The 21867-nt window shown below is 36.2% G+C and overlaps 2 protein-coding genes across 4 annotated transcripts; one reads left to right on the forward strand and one right to left on the reverse strand.

Moving 5' to 3' along the window:
• The first annotated feature begins 3063 nt into the window (after positions 1-3063).
• On the forward strand, positions 3064-6756 carry LOC135689351 (schlafen-like protein 1). The gene is made up of 6 exons (XM_089108549.1): positions 3064-3198; positions 4019-4091; positions 4637-4745; positions 5704-5803; positions 5960-6043; positions 6583-6756. Exons 1-6 carry the CDS (start codon positions 3097-3099, stop codon positions 6655-6657), a joined length of 543 nt encoding a protein of 180 aa, XP_088964675.1. The 5' UTR covers positions 3064-3096; the 3' UTR covers positions 6658-6756.
• Positions 6757-8841: 2085 nt separating this feature from the next.
• On the reverse strand, positions 8842-20974 carry LOC135690076 (inositol polyphosphate multikinase). 3 transcript variants are annotated; one of them, XM_065207531.2, is made up of 6 exons: positions 15400-20974; positions 14508-14716; positions 13182-13370; positions 12397-12569; positions 11493-11574; positions 8842-10932 (listed from the first exon to the last, which is right to left on the reverse strand). In XM_065207531.2, exons 1-6 carry the CDS (start codon positions 15405-15407, stop codon positions 10412-10414), a joined length of 1182 nt encoding a protein of 393 aa, XP_065063603.2. In that variant the 5' UTR covers positions 15408-20974; the 3' UTR covers positions 8842-10411. The 3 variants fall into 3 exon arrangements, with proteins under 3 accessions (XP_065063603.2, XP_065063605.2, XP_065063604.2); XM_065207533.2 differs by lacking the exon at positions 15400-20974 and having other exon boundaries at positions 14494-14646; XM_065207532.2 differs by lacking the exon at positions 15400-20974 and having other exon boundaries at positions 13182-14164; positions 14508-14642.
• Between the last annotated feature and the right edge of the window lie 893 nt (positions 20975-21867).

Genomic DNA, 21867 nt, shown 5'->3' on the forward strand with positions numbered 1-21867 from the left:
ATTAGTCTAACATATTGATAGCCAGCTTTCCTATTCTCCAGGAGAGCCTTAGCTCCCCTAAATTTTTGTCATGAAGGGCTCAAGGCCCGGGGGTCCAACAAAGTCTGCGTCCATGCAACTCAGTCATCTAAGTAAGCCAACTACTTCTACCTTCAAATCAAATTATCTAATTATCAAATTGTCAAATTATAGAACATCAGAGTCGTCAAAAAAAAGATCCTTTTTCTTTGCAAGCACTCTCGAAAAATGATGAAACTCCACCCCCTACCCACAGAGGTGCAGGAACGTCGCTAAATGTGGGGATACTGTCAGGGGCGGTCTGGCCCGAATGGCAAAGTGGTGATCGCCACCCGGGCCCTGTATGCAAAACATTTACGGGCCCTTCCGCGTTGAACAAAATTTTTTAACTTAATGTCAAAAACCTAATGCCCTAGATTGATTGCGATCAAAGTCCCAATACATGCGCTTCGAACCACCAAACCCTAGTTTCCGTTATTTCAGTCATGTATTCAATCTTACGTGTTCCCTGGGTACCAGAGCCACAAAATTTCGAGCGCGTAAACAGAATTACATGCAAAAAAGCGATGGAGCGTACTCTTATCTTCTATTTCTGCTCTCTAATTAATGTGGCTCTGGTTCCCATGGTATCTGACCTGGAATGGACAAAAATTTGCTTGATTAAAAAATCATCCATGCTTTAGATATAAAGTTACATTGTCAATCTATATTATGATTGTATGAAACAGCAAATGTCAGAGACAGTGCTATGGGAACGACTGCTCATTGTATTCGTTTCCACTTAGTACACTGTTATACAGGACAAAAAGCTTAGGCTGCAGTTATTGGGAGGGGGCTTAAATAAGTGAAAATAATGTAAAGTTCAAAAAAGGAAATAAAAAAAGAGAAGATAAGGAGTCATCATTGTCGTCTGGTTCCAACCTTAGACACAGATGGGAGGAGACTGACAGAAGGTTCTCGAAGAATAGAGATTTGTATCAGGATTTAACAATGCTTAGCAACACAAAATTGAAGCAGGAGAGCAACGAGGGCCTTCTTTTCAAGATTGCTCGTTTAGAGAATGTCGGAATTGCTGGCATTTGCAAATTGCTACCAGCAGCTTAACATTCAAATGAAAACAACAACTGGTGCAAATGGAGATCTAGAAAAAGATGATTTCAAGAAAAAAGCTCTTAGAGAAGAAATAAATGGAGAAGAAAACTGTCACTTTCAAGGTGGGGATTCGCAAAGAGAGAAATGACCCAAAAGACGACATCTAAACCCTTTATCACCCTTTAAAGGGTGAAGCTTGCCAACTGTGCATACCCTGCGCATTCTTAACTTTGTTACGACTTTTTTTTTATTTATTATTCATATTTATAATTTCTATTATGCATAGCAATTTCATAAGAACATGAACATCAAAACTGGTCAAACAAATTAAGAACAAGCTAAGGCTGAGTTACTGTGAAATGCAATTTTGAACAACATTTTATCCCAAATACGAGGATTTTTAGCCAAATGTGGGTACTTTTCGGTGAATATTCAATCTTGTCGTGAACTGAAGGCCCACTCACTTTGTTGGCAAATAAGGCCTGAATATCTACCTAGAACGAAAAAGCTAGCAATCGCACTGATTACACCATATTAATTTAAAAAATAATCAAGAACAATCCTGCGTCAGATATTCGAAAAATTAAGAACAGTGAGCCTGAACATAAATTTACTAGTTCTTATAAAAAAGGTAGTGAATACAACATGCTTGATGAAACTGAGCTGCACCCAAGTTTCCCGTGAAAGATTATTCAGCGCTATTGATAATTTCAAACGAAGAGAAAACTTTCCACTTGATTACGAGCCAGTCATTGACCAATTTGTTGATTCATCTGCATTTCTTCGAAAAGAGTTGAAACTCTGAGAGCTTGAATAAATTTTGATCTTGATTCTTAACTCTACATGGGATTTAAACCCTGTTTGCACGAGAGGAAATGTATGGATCCAACTGTGTTCGAATTTACGAATTAATTTTGATACACTGCTGCTGTTTAGCACATTGCTCCATTATCAATTTTTATTTACTTAATCGTATTTTAAGACCACTATTTTAGTGGGAGTGGCTCAATTTTTCCCACCACGCCCTAAACCGGACCCTTTAAGTTTTCTAGGCACCCTACGATTTTGACGCCAGACAGCACCTGATACGGTGTCCGCATACTTCGATACCGTTGTTAAACTAAAATCCAAACCGCGCAAAAATGGTTACACAGGAATATACAATGGTACTATGTTGCTCCTAGGTGAAGTTATAAGACTGATTACAAACACCTTACAACAGTAACCAACTTCTTACTACGAATACAATGATACACTTGATGATAGACACTATAAGGAGCACAAAAGTTAAGGGGCACTTAGAAGTGCATTGAAGGAGTACATTACTAGAGGTTCGTGTGCATTCTCTCCCGAAAAATTTGATTTTCAATGTCACTTTTTGACCTTTTTGGCCTCTTCGGAAGAAATGTTATTAGCCTCTTTTCTAAAAGCCTTTTTCCTATTTCCTAAAAACAAAAAATTTCTAATTTGTTTTTGCTGACTATAATCGCCTAAGTCTGGATGCCTAAAAAAGAGTTCAGTCCCAAATGAATAAAATAATGTTTAAGTAGAATGCATGTGCAAAGCTAAAACAAAATGACATCATCTTTTAGGAGGCTATTTAAGTAGGACAAGTAGACAAGTATAAAAATTAAGAAAGCTTTAAATGAATGAGTTTATCTCAAAAGGAGAACTAGAGAAAGTTTCCTCTTTCCCTATCTAGCCCCAATCGTAGCAAAAATTTTGCTGAAGCAGTTTTGATAATGGACTTTTGTTGAATTTATTTGCTGTAATCTACAGATTTATCTATCTGAAATAATTTGAGCTGGCTTAAATATGTATTTCAAAGAAAGGTGGAAGGTGGAGAGGCCATGCCCCTTGGCACGGGCCCTGCATCCAAAATTACGCCCCACTTTTCCCCATCTACCCCAGTTATCATTCCCTCGTTTTGACATGCACCGATCTCTTTTTCAGAGGCAGTGAAATGGCGGGAAATTTGATGATAACATGGCCCAAGGACAAGGCAAGCTTTTTTCGATAGGACACATTTTTCGTCCTGAAAAGGATAAAGACACAATATTTATAAGTGATGCAACTCGTTTTCAGCAGGTAAATACTTATATAATGCATTTACGGTCTAGATGCAAATCCTGGTGTTTCTTAGAGCAAGATCCTAGTTAATAATTCTTGTGTCATATCACCGTTGTCGTTTCCTGTTTCGTAATATTGATGTAAAGTGTAGTGTGACTTTAAGCAGATTGACTATAAGCGGAATAGACTGTTTTCCTTTGAGCTCATAATTCTGAAAGCAAGTGCCAAAAAGTTGTATGATACAGATACAATGCATAATATATTAATCGTCCTTTTTGGCAAACAGCGGTTGTTTTTAAGTCAAACAGGGAAGCTAACCCTCTGGCCAAAACACAGGCATCAAACCAAGGCGGAATCGTTTGTTTATTAGCGTATATTTGTTTGGTGTGAGCTTTACATGGATTCCACCCCGGACAGATAATCCATCCACTTTTACATCAAAACCCTATTTTTCTACATTTAACAACAATACACCAAATTGGTCCACGCCGGATATCCCCAGCATAAGTTACATGGATTCCACCCTGGCAGTTTATGAAAGTTGAGGAAACTAGAATATTTGTTATTAGACATGCTACAAACATCCATAAATATATATAAATAAATAGAACTTAGAGGTATTGAGGATCTAACAGTGTACAGAAAGTTCATGTTGTGCCCCTGCTAGTGACACTTAGGATGTCAGAGTGAAACTGGAATTAAACTTTTTTAAATATGAGATGATAAGCAAGTTGAAAAAGATAAAAATAACAAAAATATTTTTCTAAAGAAAGATGTTTAGTAGCAAGCTATGAATTATCTTTCTGCTTTCAAGCAAACATCACATATTTTTTTGTAGGATGTCAGACGCAATTCAAATGGACTTATAAATGCAAATGGTGGTGTTATTTATTTTGGAATAACTACAAGCGGTAATATATAAATAATCCCACATTTAAATAATGCAAAAATTGATTCTTCAAATGTTTTTGTTAAAAATTTAAGAATTTGTCATTTGTCTATAACCAGGTTATTACAAATGAATTTAAAAATATCAAATTTATGTAGCAATTAATGTACAGAAAAATATCGAGCAAATCAGCTCTAGTGATAGCTATTTGGATACATATATAATGCCTGTGCTGCCACCAGCTGCCATGAGGTATGATTGGAACATTGGGGCTAGATCCATAGGTACTTTTTATGATGATGCCTTTAGATATGCATGCCGTTTAACCCATAAGACCCAAACAAGCCACCTGTCAGCAAAATGGACACCTTCATAAAGGCATGTACTATACTATCATTTTATAGATTTAGGTGGACCATATTCAAGGAAGAGTAAAAATAAACAAATTTGTTTCAAAATAATCAAATGGTGAGGAATACACAGCTCTGATTAAATGGTGATTCTTTTGCCTTTTTGCCCGCCTTTTTGTAAGTAACTGGCATCTTTTTTTACCTCTTTTGTTGTTAGGACGAGTAGAAGGAGTCTATGTCTCAAGAACAAGAGAAGATGAGTATAGACTGACCGTTGATTGTACTATTGGTTCTTTTCAACCATTTTATGCACCTTTCAACTATAGGTATACCTGTAATTCATTTTTAATGGAATGATTTAAGCTTCTTTTTTTAACAAATTTGATAATACAATCAGTGGCGGACACTTGGTCAAATATTGGGGGGGCAAGCCTATTGTGTTAATAAGATGACATCACATTTCCTATTGTTTTAGAACAAAAGACCATTGTTCTCTAAAATATTTGGGGGCAGTTGCCCCCCCTCTCCCCCCCAAGTGTCCGCCACTGAATACAATGTCAGACCATGCACATGCTATGCTCTCAGAACTAGGGTTTCTTTGCCCTTTCTCTCACACAGTGGATAAACCAAAAAGTAATTTTCTATTCTGTTACTCTGTTCCATGGCCAATTTGGGTATCATATTTTATTGATCTTCCACTGAACTCAAGCACTAAGCATGTATTTAATGTCGTAATATATTCAGATTGGCACTATTTGTGAGCATAAATCTTCAGAAAAGATCCAATCTGTGAAAATCTTGTTTTATGCCTGACATGTTACGTAATGCTTTGGCAAGCTTGACACTTCTAGTCAATACCAGAGACTGGCACAACCAGATAATCCACCCAGAATATAAAGAACTTGTTGTCACCATCAACCAATATACATCTGGTTATGTGATAAAAAGTGCATTTATTTTTGACCAAGGAATTTGTAATAAGCCTGCCTACCAAAAACCAAGCTCCTTCATACCAGATAAAGATGATTACAGTTTAAGAAATTATGTAGCATATTCATTATGTTCATTCTCTGCAAAGTTTTGTAAATGCTATGACAGGCAACTAAGAGCCTGTTGAATATAGCCTATTTTTGTAAAAAGTGACTCATTTTTTTTGTTAACTGATGTATCAGGGCTTCAGATGACAAGTTAGGAAAACTTTCAAACCCAGAGTGGTTCCATGATAACTTAGTTAGACAAAACAGTATCTATGTTCTAAATCTAAGAATAAGTTTTTTCTTTCAGGATCATTTTTCATCCAATCAACAAAACAGATTATAAAGTAATTGAGTTAAAAATATCTGCTGGGGCACCCGGTCAGATATATGAAGATGGGCAGCAAAAGGTTGGATAGTTTGTTGAACATCATTCTCCTTTTTGTTGTTTCAATGTCATTACAACATCAAATTATGACTATTATATGACTTTGAAAAAACCATGTCAATTTTTTCAAGATCTGTTATTTTGCTTTAGAAAATCAAAGTTGCTTGTTCTCTTGTAGCTGTACCTGTTTTCAGACAATGAGGTACTAGGCCCACTATGGCCTCTAGAAATACAGCATTTAGTAAAGAAGAGATTTCAAGAGGTTTGTAGATACCATTTTGATAATAACCCATTCTATGTTTGGATATGCATGCTAAAATATTCTTGATAACACAAGGGGGTTAAATTCCTTGGCCCAACCGGCATGCTTTGTGACTATATTTTCAAAACTGGCCTGATATGGAATTCCATGAATAAAACATCAATTTCTCAAGATAGCTGGCTGTGCAAGATTGTGCAAGAGTCTTTAAAATAACAAGGAGGCAATTGTTGTTTCCCACCCAATACCAAGTTAAAAAGACAAGCAGCCTTATTGTTAATTTGTTCGGGGAGCTATTGGCCCCTACCTGCCTCTCCTTTTGAATTAATTCTTACTTCTAACATCCCTGAATTAATTACATCACATTGTCTATGAATTAGTTTTTGATTTCTGCTATTGACTATTGAATTAGCATTGATTTTTAAATAAGATAATTAGAATGTTTTGAGACAAAATACTTGCTATCTTTTTATTCAGTTTGTTTTTAATGTTCAATGAAATTTTGAAAACTTTATCTTACTTTTATTGTTTCACATTTATAGAGTTTAAAATCATTTACTGGACTAGAGAGCTATACAACACCTGCACTAGCCAAAAGACAAAAACAATGCACCTAACGTAAATTGAAAAGTACACTTTTTTAAATGTGATTTAAAATTATATTTTTGTCTTATCTATTTGTTCTTGTATTTGCTAAAAACTTTGTTTCCATATTATTTGTTTCCATGCGTGCTTTATGTGATCTTACATCTGCAATTAAGTTTTAGAACTGAGCGAAGAAGGTGTTTGTCTCCCTCATTCATATCAATCAAATTTGAAACGGTGCAAATTCATAATGTTAGCAGGAAGAAATCTTGTTACAGTCCTATAGGAGAGCAAACATTTTAAACTGTGTACATTGCATGCCCGCCAAAATCTCTTGAATGCCCAAACATGTTAATAGTTCAAGTAAATATCACATTGATCAAGTAAAAACTATACGTCAGAACCTGTACTACAATGCCTGGCAAAAGTCTTGGAACACTGACGTCAATTTCCAAGGTCAAAATCACGCATCCCCCTCTCCCGTACAGAACTTTGTTGGTTTACTATCAAACGGGTTAGGATTTTAGGAAGCACTTTCTTTTGCGCTTCTCTTATGATATTTCTCTAAATCATCAACATTGTTTTAGGGGGGAAGGGGGCGGAAGTAGTATTTTTTTTCATGAAAGGAATGAAAGATATCGAATGAAGCGTAAATTGCTGGGTGTTCCTAGTACTTTTGGCAGGCATTGTACGTTGCTTCGTAAAAAATCTACTGTGCTTGAAGAGGTAATGAAAAGCCAATGTAAGATATCATAATTGAAACATGAAGGTGTTCCAGAGTCGTTAAAATCATAGTCAGAAACCAAGTCTAATTGACAGTGTCCCTCAAGGTGGTGTTTTGGATCCTATGCTCTTCTTAATGCGGCTCGTCAAATAACTGAAGCCTTTCGATAACCTTGATTGTTTCAAAGAAAAATATGTTTAACTCAAACTTAACTGAACTATTGAAAGCTACGAAAAGCACAAACCGAGATAATTCGTTGCTTTATTCACTTCACAAACTCGTCAGTTACCATGAAGCAACTTTGACCTATTGCAACGTCCGTAGCTCTTGTCTGTGTTTTTGTTGACCAATAGCAAGCGATTTGATGGGTTCTTTAGAAAAGGTAGAAAAGACACATTGTGTAGGAGGATGCACCCAGAACATTAAAAAAGCTACGCTGGTGACACTTCTTAAATATCATATAAGACACACTCCGTACTTTTTTGAGGATGTTTCTAAACTTTGTAGACAAAAGTTTATGAGCCAAACAGGAGCGCTTTGCCTGAAAGGATAATGGAACAATTATAGCCAAAATAGGCGGCACCAAAGAAGGACTTTAAAAGATGTGTTCTATCTTAAAAATCCGAGGAGAAAATGTTGGAGGGATATACGAGGAGAAAATGCTGGAGGGGGAAGAACAATGGCATTTGAAGTGAACATTCTGATTTATTGAGGTACAAAGAAAAAAGACAAGTCATTTTGTACATGCCGATAAGTATATGTCAAAATATTGCAACTTGACTATGACGTATATGCCATACTTTGTAGACAGCGACACTTTTGCACCAAAAGGCATGTTTTCAGGGAAAGGTGTGGTCCTCCAAAGCATTTTCCTGGGGCTTTATCAAAAGACCCACACCCTCCCCATCGCTAGGTGGCTTGCGCCGCTTCTGTAATCATATCTTCTTAAAAAATTGATAAAACACTGGTTGTAAGTTTGGACAAAATAATTTCAATGAAACTTTCTGAAAGCTTTTCGACTTTCGGCGTAAATTTATTTTAAAAATGTTATAATAATATGGAATGGAATAGCGAATGATTAAAAATTTGGCGTACGGAATCGCCAAAGTGCCGTTTTTGACTCGTAACTAAATTGCCAAAGTGCAGAATGGTCACAGTAAGAGCAAAACTTTGATATTATAATCAAGCTTTAAAAAGATGTCATATACATATCTTATAAACCTCGATTAATTTGAAACTTTCAGTAACAATAAAACAAGCTTCGTTATCTTACTGGCAATTACATAAATATATTTTCTCCCAGAAAGCAGTAATTCAGAAACGATCCTACTGATCATGGGAAGAATGTTTTATTCCATGTGTAACTTGATTGAAAAATCTGTCAAAAAGCAACATCGATTGTAATCATTGTCCCGGACAATGGACTTAGTAACGAAGCACATTTGCAGCGCTGTACGGAATGAGTAAAAAAGCTAACAAAGAACTAGCGTGATGATGCAAAGAATTTTTTTATAAATTAACCCGTTCCCCCTTATACACATAAAATAAGGCGATGAGCAAATGCATTACAATAACGAACTACCATGGAAGCCAATTACAAAAATGTGTGTCAAATGTGATTAGGCCTACCCGTATTTAGGGATGAGTTACGGTGAAACTGGCGATAAGTTTCTCAGTTGTTCGAGATCCAAAAAAACCTTGCAATACTAAATGATACCCCAAAAAACCTTTGGCTTTCAACCAGACCGTCCAACTTTTCAGGTTTCAACAGGCAGTTCTGCATGAGTTTGAAAACATCTGCATTATTTCATTATTGTAATAAAAACGAAAATGACGAATACTGTGCATAATCGCAAAATCCTTGCATAGCTTCGTCAGGGTTATCTAGAAGTATCCCCCAAATCGTTATCCCCGGGGCCTAATCACATCACTATCTTTAAATCAGCAGAAACAACTATATTATGTTTCTAAACAGTGCGAAGAGGATCAAGTCTTCGCAATAACTTTTTAACCAATATTGAATTTTGGGTGGACGCTAAAAAGATGGAAATTTAGCCTGCGCGCACTCACGCCTTGCTCTCTCAGAGACAATTTAGTTACATGAGACTAGAGTGAATTGAGTCGAGAATTAGGGTAGTTGGGATAGAAATCCTAAAATTTTTAACCAATTAAACTTAGTCTCATTAACCTCCTTTCTAGGAAAACCAGTCGTGTCTGCGCGCAGCCTAGTTAAATTTTGCTAAGCAGGAAAGCTTTGAACTTTTTTATAAAAGCAGCTAAACATGAAAATTCTATCAAACCAGAAGAAGCTATTTTGCGCATAAATATCGATAAATAAATATGTATACAGTAATTGTGCAAAAAGAATATAAATGATTGTTTGAGAATATCTACAATAATTAAAAAATATAAATACATAAATATATGAGTTGTTTTGATGAAAATATCTAGATTATGAGTTGTAAATACTGTTATATCTCGGTGAATGCTTTAAAAATATTATTTAGCGTCTAAAAACCGGGAAGGCGCTTTCGTGAAACAATTGACGTGCCAGCAAAAATAAGGGTGCCTGACAAAATGGGAAGCATGGGTTCATTTTGATCTGCTTGTAGGTTAATTAACAGTGTTTGGATTTATTATTGTCTTTTATTATCTTTTTGCCCCGGTTGATTAGACTCCGCTTCTACGAGAGGTGTTTCTATGTGAGGGGCATACACCTTTGCGCCAAGAACATGGCTTGGGCCCGCGTTCTGTCTCCCAGCTTTCTGAGAGAAATTATTTGATTGATTCGCATTTTCTCCTTTTCTCTGCGCTCGTTTCGATTGATAGTGGTTTCTCTGATAGCCCTTGCATTCGCAAAAGTGTACGGTTTGTTTTACCATTGGACAGTTCATTTCTAGCTCACATGTATGCAAGAAACAATGTATATAAAAATATATTTTGAGTCATTCATTTTGCCACTTTGATTTAGGAACGCCTATCATTATCTCCCAGTCCTTAGCGAGAAACGCAGTTATCAACTATTTTACGAAAGCGTCCTCATCATTGAAAAATAAGCCACATTAAAACCCATTACCCAAGCATTTTTCTATTTCATTTATAAGCGATTTAAGCCCATATATGTAATTCTCGTCAATACAATCAGACATTTCCTCTAAATCGCAAAATGTATGTGCAAAATCTATCATTTTCACAACACATTTTTCCCTACCAATACATCCTTCACCCATCTCGAGGTTTGATTTCCCATGTGAACCCAACAAAGTGGCAGGAGGAAAGTCATGGATTCCCACATTCTGAAAGTGAAAATTCGCATTGGCTTTTTTCTCAATCTGGTATATCTCGCCGAGTTCCAAGGATTTCGAGCCGTTGTCATCTGTCGCGAAATGTTCTTGCTTTTGCCATGCTTTTTTCTCAGTAATCTTTTGGCTCCCGTCGTACGCTATTAACAGAGATGTGCGAAAGAATTTAATTCGCTTCTGCTTCTCGAACCATTGCAACAGTTGCTTCAATTTATTAATGACTTCCTTAACCAGATATCTCCTCTCGGGAAAACTTTGGATGTCAAAGAAATAAGAGAAGGCTAGAAGAAAAAGCAGAATTTATTCGTTACATCACAAGTCACCGGTTTAGAGTCTAGCCGTTGTTTTAATCTCCACAAAAGCATTATACTAAACATTATACAGTTATTATTCTATCTATTATACTAAATTCTAAATTACTTCCCCACACTTTTGATATTCTTTTATCTATCACTTGCTACGCTTCTATGCAATTGTCTTATTTCATGTCTCATTTCAACGCGCTTTGTTACTTCTTCAAAATAAATTTTTCATCCAAATCTCTTTCCTTGTAGAATATTGAATAGAATATTACACATTACAGATTTTTTTATCTTTGTCTTATTAACTTGAATGTTTTCCTTATTATCTTCATCGTTCACAGTATAAAGCGAGCCTTGGGTTGTAAAAATAGTCTCTATTTAGGTTGACTGGCATTTTGCTATAAAACGTACGAGGTCAGATCAGGCCTACACTATCTCGTCTGAAACAAAGCTTTGTTAGGATTGTTCAGCCAATGCGAGCAGTCAGAACGTACATGGATGTCCAGCAATACCAAAAATACCAAAAAGAATACACTTACTTCTTGTAATGTCTTGTGGCTGGATTCCTTTGCAGTAAAAACGGTCGAACAATTCTGTTTCATTCGTTTTCGCCTTGAAAAGCTGTTGACAATGAAATATGCATTAAACTTATGGATACTTTCTATAGCATAAAATACGAACTGTTATGAGGCTGAGCGGTTCGACTTCAAATTCGTACAGAAGTATCTCTAAAATTCATTTCTCCATGATTTCACTTTTGGGAAACAAGTTTTAGCTGGTATTAAATGAGGGAAGGGGGTGTTGCCAAGAAACACTGTATGCCTTATAAGTATTTTTCAAAAACATAGGATTGGCGATGGGCAACGTCTTGAAAATTGGCTTTCGATGATGGTCATGAAAAACATTTCATTGAGGAAACGGAGCCCAAAATTGCATAACTTCCAGCCATCTTAATGCTGTGTGCATGGTCAAAGTGGTATTACAATAGGAAATATCACATCGTTGTGAAAGAAGTAAAACCTGTAAAGGAACGCAAGGTGGACAATTGGTTAACCCTACATATAGGCCGGTTTCCACTTGAGCGAAATCTTCAGCGAACTCGTCAGCGACAGGAATGTCCTTTGTTCTTTCCGCGCATAGGAGAATTCGTTAGCGAAATGTGGATTGAAAGCAGTTCAACTTCCCAGCGAAACACGACTTCGAAAACACGCTCGGCGAATTTGCTGGCGAATTCGCTCTAATGGAAACCGGCCTTATAACACAAAGTAGCCCCGAAATAAAAAACGTCAAGTGAAAGAAGAGAATAGAAGATGAGTAATACACAAAGGACTCTTTAAAGAAAAAGGTAGATGATGCAACTAATACCACATTCAGTTCACAACACCATTGCTAATAGCGGGAAAAGAACATTAAACTACCCGAAATGCCCGAGAGACACATTACCTTGAAGCCGGTGACACGGAATCCGAGCTGAGCCTGGTATTTATACCGGATTAACTCCCTCTCGACTTTTTGTGGATCTGCGAAAGGGTCAAACGTTTTCTTTCCAATTTTAATATCGATAATACAAGGTTTTTCCAGATTCTTCGTTAGGTCTTCCATTTTTAAATATTCTACTGTGATTTAGTTAAAGAACAATAAAAGAGCTTGAGAAATCACTGGCAGTGCCAGCTGCTGCAGAGTGGGAGGGTAATATGCGTGGTGACCAGTGAGACCACGACCCTCTGCATTATTCCAGTGCCTTATACGAAGTGTACTTCCCTAAGAAAAATCTAAAAAAATATGACCTACACCTCCCCAGTGCGTTTTTAATTAATATTTAGAAGAATTATGTGAACCATGTTTTGATAAAAGTAGAGGGGGGAATTACCCCCACCCTCTCCAATACCATGCCTTGGTACTGCCACTGTAAGAACGCAAGGCAGGACACTATATCAGCATTAAAGTGCAAAAAAATAAGTTAAAAGGATATTGTTTAAATGATTACACGAGTTTGTGTCACATTTATACAAGTGTGGTCAAATGATGCATTTAAAATAGAATTATTCCCAATACAGTCAAAAAAGAAACACATCTTCAGTACAATTATGGGAAAGTTGGATTTTTTATGTCAACAAGAAAGGACAGTAATCAAAATAAAAGATTTGTTACTATAGATACAAAATAAATACTTGGAAAAATATTTTATCGATTGAAAATATTTTCTTTGAATATGTTTAAAAGGATACAATTCTTCCCTAGATGTGTGAGACTTATTTTTCCGTAATAAAATGGAAGAAAATCCTTTAATGTTCTCCATTCTTCATTCCTTGGTTCCTTTTTGAAAACATGTTCATAAAAAACTTCCTCAAGACACTCCTTATGAGACTTTGCCTCAAGCAACTTTAAAACATGTCCATCATCATCCAACATAAAACCTGCAGATAATCCAGAAAACTTTATGGGGTGGATGCAAATAAATCTTTGAATTTTATGTAGCAAACAAGAATTTAAAAAATTGTATCATGCTAATTGTCAAATCAATAATTAAAAAAAACAAGGGCTGTGAATTAATTTATTTATGTGCAAAGGCTGTAAGCAACAGAAAATACTTAAGCCAAGAAATTCTTAAGGGCAATTTTGGCAAGCTAGCAAAAATGAAGTTTACAAAAAACTTATAGTTAATCAAAAACACCATTTTATACAGAGCTCTTAGCTAAAGCAATTTCATGGTTTTCTTTTCCCTGTTCACATGACCCTAGCATGATATTGTATGACTTTCAAGACCCACTGTCAACCAACAACGAAGCCTCTACATTCTACAGGGTCTTCTCTTGTTTATAAACATCACACCTGTTCAATTTCAAGATTTTCTGTGTCAGAAAATAAAAATTGTGCAGTAGTATGATTCTTTATGAGTATTCTGGCATTCAAAAATTAATTTCAAATTCCATAAAATTTTCAACAGCTATATCTAAGGACAGGATTGAATGGAATGTCTGAAAACAAAAAGCAGTTTCCCATATCCCTGTATATCGTCATGCAAATTGTTTTCAATTTTTTTCAATAGCTATAGTTTCCTCTGTCAGCGGAATCTGATGTGACAGAGTGGCATCTTTGTTTTCAGCAGGCATACAAAGCAGCACCCTAATAGACACCAGCAGCTTCATTCCTTCAGTATGATTACCTTCCCAGTGTAACTGCACATTTTTAATTTCTGATATAGGAATTCCTGAAATTGAGCAGGCACAATGTTGATAAACAAGAGAAGACCCTGTGAAATCTCTTTGTTAGAAAACCCTGTAAAACAAGAGAAGACTTCTTTGTTAGTTGACAATGGGTCTCATGTTTATTTTGATCTCCTGTGTTGACTCTCAAAACCAGTTCTGCCTGGCCTATACCTATTTTCATTGGAAAGGTTTAAAAAAAACATAGTACTGGGCATTGTGAATAGTTGAGAAACTCTAAGTACTAGCCTGACAGTGCTAAGAAAAATGTAACATTCTAATGTTTTTCAGTAAAGAAATGACTGAAAATTGTAAACAGGAAGTAACAAAGTACATTATAATACAAACATGGACTGTCCTGCACTGACAAATGGCCCCCAACTTGCTCCCTAAAACTCTTGTAACCACTTATAGGTGTTGGTAGAACTGATGAAGCTGTAAATATCACAGGACGCTTTGAAGGATCTCTTTTGTCAACATGAAGATCTGTTTTACCAGCAATGATTTCATCTAACAGGCGATTTGCATGCAAATCTCTGTCAGCAACTATACAATCACTTGAAGAATAAATGAAGAAATTTACATTATATAGGCCTAGATAGAAAGTTGTAAAAGTTATCAAAAAGATTAAAACTAGATGAATAGAGATTAGAAAGAATAACAAATTTAGATGTTTAGCCAAGAATGAAACAGATCAAAAGGGGAATTTGTGAACTTTAGAAAAGGCAAATTTGTTAACTTAAAGGCATTTGGGAGAAAACTATTAATGTACCCTGAGAGAATCAAGGGCTTAGTGTTTGCATGGAAAAAGTTCTACTGAAAATCCTTACAGCGTGGAAGATCAAAATTTTGAAGATTTAACAAAAGGTGACACCATGCCAGACTATGCGCGCAAACGTGGTGAAATGGGCGGTACCAAAGGCCTAGGCCAAAAACACAAAACTTGCATTAAATACCACTAAATTATCAACACATAGCTGCCCTTTTGGGACAATTTTTAGCGATAGTGTTATCGTACTTGCGTTATGAAATAATCGTCTTGTTGACATTTCTTGCGATTGGGAACCCGAGTTCTGGAGTGGAGGGACACAGAGAGACGGGCCTAAGAAAGACATAGATAGTTTGTGGACTAGATTCGCTTGCTAAAGTGGACTAGATTCGCTTGTTTCATTTATTCCAGGAAGCTGTAAATCAAATTTGATGGTTTCTTGTATTATAGGTTACGAAAATTAATGCATACCTTGCCATGCTTTTTTGCAATATTGAATGCCAAGGCTGTTGTTAGGAAAACTTCATCCTCTGGCTTGTTAGGTGTCAGTGTTGCCTTTTCTGCTGTAGTTGTTGTTGTTTGTTAGATTTTCAAGCAGTCACTATGGGTGGCTTCCGCCCCCTCTACTTTTTTGCAGATAATAATTTAGAAGATAATACAAGGTTAAAATAAAAGAAATGAAATAGAGGATAAGAATAATGCAATAAATCTATAGAGCCTCATAAAGAAATGATTTAGATTTTAAGACTGGAATTAATCAAACCCAACAAAAGCATGCATTAATAATAGTAAAGCATTTTGATAAACGATTTTCTGAAATGACCACTGGAGGGGAAAACCCTTGCTATGATATTCCAGGCAATTTACCAGACAAAAGCTACACAATTTAGCTAGCTTCTTTATGATAAAAACGTATATTCAGCAGGGACCACGGAAGCAGGGGGGCTAAGGGGGCTATAGTTTTCATAATGTACTTAAAACAATACAAATAGGCACCCTGTTCTTGGTTCTTAGCATGTTTAGCCCCCCAAAAAACTTTTGAGTCCCCTCAATCCGATATATGCTCGGTCCTTGATATTCAGCTATATCACAAGATATATCGAGTTGAATGCCATGAAGCTGCTGCAATAAGACCGTATAAATATGTCATTGCAGATAAAAAGAGCCAAATGACTATTGTTTTTTGATAAATATTTTGCAAGTGTCCTTATTGTTGTTTTCATAGCACGGCGACCCTGGTTGAACGTATTTTGAATGTTACTTTGCGTTGCCTACGTGATTGGAAACTAAGATTTGTTTCGAAGGCCTATTGCTCAATACGTTTCGAAACTCTTCACCAGGTCGAATTCTTAGTTTTAAGCAAGCATCTGCCCATTATAGAAACGCTGGAAGACACGAAGAGAATCGGTTTGTTTACGTTTTTGCAAGAGGCGAACAAGGACCTCGTTTATGCTGTGTATGGTTCATGTTCAGGCAGGTAAGGCAATCTAAAAAATTCAATAATATTCTTAAACGTGTACAGATTCGTAGAGTGAACTTTCCAATGTTTACCACATTTGAGTAAAATAACTCCATATGACGTCATACTACGTCACAAAACCTTTTTACATGCTGGCTCTAACACTCAAAATACTTCTTATATCCATAAGAGCTTCTATGCCAAGTTTCAGACATTTAACAAAAGCTACACAATTCTAGTGATTTTTTAAACAAATCTAAGGCACTATGACAAAGCTCCCTATTTTTTTTAACGAAAAAAGCATTTATGAGAACACTGGGATCGAAATCGGTGAAATTCAAGAAATAATAGAATAAATACCAGACTCGAAGCTTATCAAAAATTTGACATTCTATCGACGAGAGTTTTTTAGAAAACAAGACAAGCTCGGCTTCATTGCAAAGTTTGATGAGCACCCGTCAAGTTTCTATTGTATTAGTTTGTGTCATTTCCCACAATGTTTTTCTGACAAAGCAAGGCAAAGAAAATAGCCAATTCTCGAACTTTCTTCTTAAAAACTATTTAAGAATTATTTTAGGCTCAGATAAACCATACTTTCTCTGATAAACCCCTAGCCCATAAAGACCTCCTTCTAACAAACGCCTTTCTTCTCCAAAAATAGAACAAATGCCTTCAAATAAATGCCCCTATTTTATAAACCGTCTCTAAATGAACTACAAAAGTTGTTGCCGGGATATGGTTGTGGCAAGTGGAACCTTTCTCCCAGGCCCCCATATCTATTTTCTTACCGTCACTGAATGTACAAGCTATTAACTTTCAAAGCATCGTTACGTATAACATTCACTTTCTACCATTTTGTTTCCATTGCTAACTTGACGAAATCAACTTTGGAGAGTTCTTCTCTCTTGTATGTTACGTATTAATACGATTGTTCTAATGATACGATTGTTCTAATAAACAACAAAACTCTGATTGTTTCTGATAAGACTGGCCTACCAGATTTTTTCTGAAGATCATCGAGATTGGCCTTCCAATGCTGTTACGAACTGTTCTCTCCAAACAAATCACTTAATTTCATTTTGACAGATCAGATACAAAGTAAGCCACATCAGCTTTATTTTGTAAGACCCAAGTTGTTTATTCACCCTTTTTTATAAGTAGCAGTCGCCACTTATCAGAGACCTTCAGGAAAAAGGCCCAAAACTTTTCAATTTGGAATGATTTTATCATTGCAAACAGTATTTGCAGTCTCATTATTTTAACGTGCCTACAGGCACGGACTTGCCTCGTCAATTAAAATACGTGCTTGTCGGTTTGAATGGCGTGCCTAGACTTTTCATGCAGTTCGCACACTAATTTTTTTTTCTGGTTATGATCCCTGATATATTCCATACTGTTGCAAAATCGGCCAAGAAGCAATGAAAACATAGGAAGACAAATCTCAAATACACTCTTTTTCTTTTATAAGAACAATTTTATAAGAACACGAGCCTCAAAATTGGTTAAAATTTAAGAACAAATTGAAAACAAGCTGAGGCTGAGCTTCTGCAAAATGCAATTTGGAACAACGTTTTATCTCAAAAATGAAGATTTTTGGTCATGTGTGGGTTCTTTTTCGGCGAATATTCAAACTTATCGGCAAATGAAGGTTGTCTCACTCACTTTGTTGGCAAACGAGGCCTGAACACCTCCCCAAAGCAAAAAAGCTAGCAATCACACTGCTCACACCCTATTAATAAAAGAACAATTTAAGAACAATCCAGCCTCAGATTTTCGAGAAAAAAAGAACAGTCAGCCTGAACTTGAATTTACTGGTTCTTATAAAAAATAGTGTATACAAACTGTCATTCAAAAACAAAGTTACAGCTGAACAACGTGCATAGTTGTAAGGGTACACTGCGATACCAAACAGCGCAAATTTGTGTGATTAGTAAGGAACATGGGTAGAATTGATATCTCCTTTTAAAATAGCTTTTTGTGAGTATTTGTCATATCTGCAACGCTATTGGAACGATGGGCGACACCACTCCAATCACTTTTGTAGCTTATCATTGTAATATTTGTGTCTCTATGTTATATGTAAGTCTTAGGGTTGTTATGCATTTCCATGCTCCCTAGGCTTTTGTATTGTAATTGATTGTCATTGTAAATTTTATGAGAATATATAAAAAAAATACCCAACAGCAGTCTGGACACAAGAACCAAAGTCTAAAAATAGCTTTTTGATGTTTTAAAGTTGGAGTTGCATCTTATTCTACTCAGCACGTCAAATTACGGCAGGAAACAATGATTTTTTAGTATTTTTTACTCAGTTTCGCAAGATCTTTCTGATAAAATTATCAGATTTGAAAAATTCATAAGTCAAAGTTTTGCTGACCGTGCATTTTTCACGTTTTCTGAAACATTGCTTCCAGTCATTTGCTGGAATGTACCCAAGACTTTAAATGATCAGAGGCCTTTACTTTCATGATTTAAACTTTAAAAATTTCGGTTGGGCAGTTTGATAGATGGTTATGCAAAATCTCTGTATATTATGTAGGGTTATAAACGAAATTACGGACTTTCGTCACATTTAGCTTAGCCTTGCTCGTCCAAAAAACCCTTGAATTAATCCCTGTTTACACGTGCATCCAGGGCCTCCGACAAAGGGGGGCCGGGGCGGCCATGGCCCCCTCACTTTTTTGCAAAACAATAGAGCTTTTTTTAAAAAAGCTTTGGTTATGATTGTTACATTGTTTCTCTTGGCCCCTCCACTTTCCAACCTACGTCGGAGCCCATGGCATCAAGTATTTCATTCAGGAGTTCCCGGCTTTTACAGTCTTTTACAGTTTAGAATTGTGATTATAATAGCATTTGATAGTATGTAATGATAAACTTTTTTCTTGCCTATGTGCAATTAATTATTATTATGGCACTGAACGTGCAATTTTTAACTATTGAAGAACGCCTGGTGGCAAGTGGAACCTTTCTCCCAGGCCCCCATATCTTTTTTTGCAGTCTTTTAGTTATCTTCACAATTTCTTTCCGATGAAATAGCATTAAATTTTTCTGGCTTGCATTTTGCAGCAAACTGCACTTTTTAAAATAGATACGGAAAATAAATCAACTATTACAATGTCACAGCTGTATGGTCAAAAAAGGTACTTTGGTGTATTGAAATTCGGTGCAAAACAATGTCCCCTTTTTCATCCCAGTTACCAATTACCAATCATCACCACAAGTTCAGGGCCGGTGAAACGTATTTGAAAGTGGAGGGGCCAAAATATCAAAGTCTTGAAAGGGCTTAGAAAAGGCCGCCATCATGGTTGGCGGCAAGAAAAAATTTAGAATCATGGTGTCTTAGGGAAGGCCAGAAACTGTATTTAAAATTAATTTTGACTGAAGGTGTCGCATAGTTGCGTCTATTGTGATGTTAACTTGAAATCGAAAGTTTTGCAAAGTTTCAGAATAACCACCATCATATAGCTCGTAATGAAACCTTTTTTAGATTTTAAAAGTACCCGAAATAAGATGAGGGAGAAAAATAAATGAAACACGGATTGATAAAAAACATTAACAATGAAATATCAAGAGAAGAACTATCAACTAAAAATAAAAAGTTAAGCAATTTTGCACAGTTAAGATACAACTTTGTAACATCTGATCTTAACTTTTTCGGAAATGAAGTGAAAAAAGAAAAACCTTCAAACTGGGCTTGTCAAAATGAGTTTAAATAGAATTTATAATTGCATCGATATTTTCTCTTTCTTAGTAGTGTAATACTGCTAATTTTAGGCCTTTCTCTCTAGTCCATTCGTTTAATTTTCTTTACCTAATCACTCTTGTTTATCTGTAACTTTCCTTGCTCGTTCCGCATTTTTCTATCACGTGTATTAGGATAATCTTTTCTTATTATGAGTAACTTCATACCTACGTCAATTATCAGCATGTTAAGTAGATCGCCATAGCAACCCAGTAAATTACTTCCTTTCACCGTTTCATTTACGTATGTTTATTGTTTTTAGTTCAGTATTTATAGGAGCCCCGTACCACAGAATAGAAATGACCAGAAGGGTCACTCCTGGCCAATCGATTCAGCGTGAGTTTTTTCGCGCATGCGTCACCAAAACGAGGATAGTATGTCAAACAATAAGCACGAACAAAGCACATCGATGAAAAACAACACAATAATGCGAGATGGGACTAGGAAAACAAATTCAACGATCTGAAAAAGAATTAAACTAGTATCTTGCCCTGTATATATTGCTTCATAACCGAAAAATACTGCTATCAATGGTGGTCTCGCATCTCACAACTGTAGTAGGCCTGTAGTATTGATTATTAGCTAACAGGGAATTTAAATATCGTTTCCAAACTCACGATCCATAACGAACTAAGCGCCTCTGTGTTTTTATTCACTCTCCTTTTGCTTCATGATGGTATGAAGTGCAGCCCCAGTGATATTCAAGGGAGCTTGTTTTGAAATTTGCTTCAACACCCCTTCGATTGCGAAACATCCTAGACTACTAGCCTCCTTTCATGACGGTTGAAAACGAGAACTGTATGTACAGACAGCGCGGCGCCAGAAAAAATCGAGTGAACTTGCAACAAAGGATGCCGACACGAGTGACCCTTCTGGTCATTTCTATTCTGTGCCCGTACCTCAGGAAAAGTAGCAGCAAGAGAAAGCAGTTTAGGCATGCACCGTTTTAGGGGCAAGATGCTTGTGAAAGATCTTGTCGCCTTCGTTTTGCTCTTAGTCGTTTTGAGATATTTCTAGGAGATATATCAGTTTTGGAAGACCTCTGGGATAGTTCTTGTGAAAGATTATGCCCATGTCATGCGTTAATTATTATGCCGTTATTAGCATGCAAGTTATGTAGCTGCCGGGACGATTTTATCGAATAAAAGAAGGAAAGATTTAACCGATTTACGTCGCATCATTTATTGGCCATCCTCTGCTTTTTAAAGGTCCTGACAATCAATCATTTTAGCAACATTTTACAGTAGGAATGGATTATCCAAACGATCAAACTCTGAAGTTTTCTTGATGCCCATACTTTATTTCTCATATCCTCAAAAAAGTTCTTTTCAGCTGTTTCTTTTTCTTCAACAGCTGATTTCTCTCTTCTTGTAATGTTTCTGAGAAAGTTTTCGTTAACAAATAGACCTTGTGTGCCAAGTTTTGGCAATGGAAAAAACGAAACTCCGTCAATTTGTGCTGGCACCAAGTTATTCTGGACTAGATTTCTCGATCATTTGCTAAGCCAAGCTGTTACTCGTTGTAAATCTTAGACAATGACCGATTTCTTTGATCTAATTCCCATATTCAATTTTAGATTTTATGTATGTCTTCAACGGTAAAGGCATAGCAACCAAGGTAAAGCTAAGGACACATTTAAGGGAATACCAGGCAAAGTTACTTACAGAATCATACTACATTTATTTCCACTTTTGCCTAAAATTTTTCTTTAGCTATACAGAAAAGTGGGGGGGGGGCA

Source organism: Rhopilema esculentum, chromosome 5 (genome assembly GCF_057945365.1).
Source record: "Rhopilema esculentum isolate cy_ngs chromosome 5, ASM5794536v1, whole genome shotgun sequence".
Taxonomy (NCBI): Eukaryota; Metazoa; Cnidaria; class Scyphozoa; order Rhizostomeae; family Rhizostomatidae; genus Rhopilema; species Rhopilema esculentum.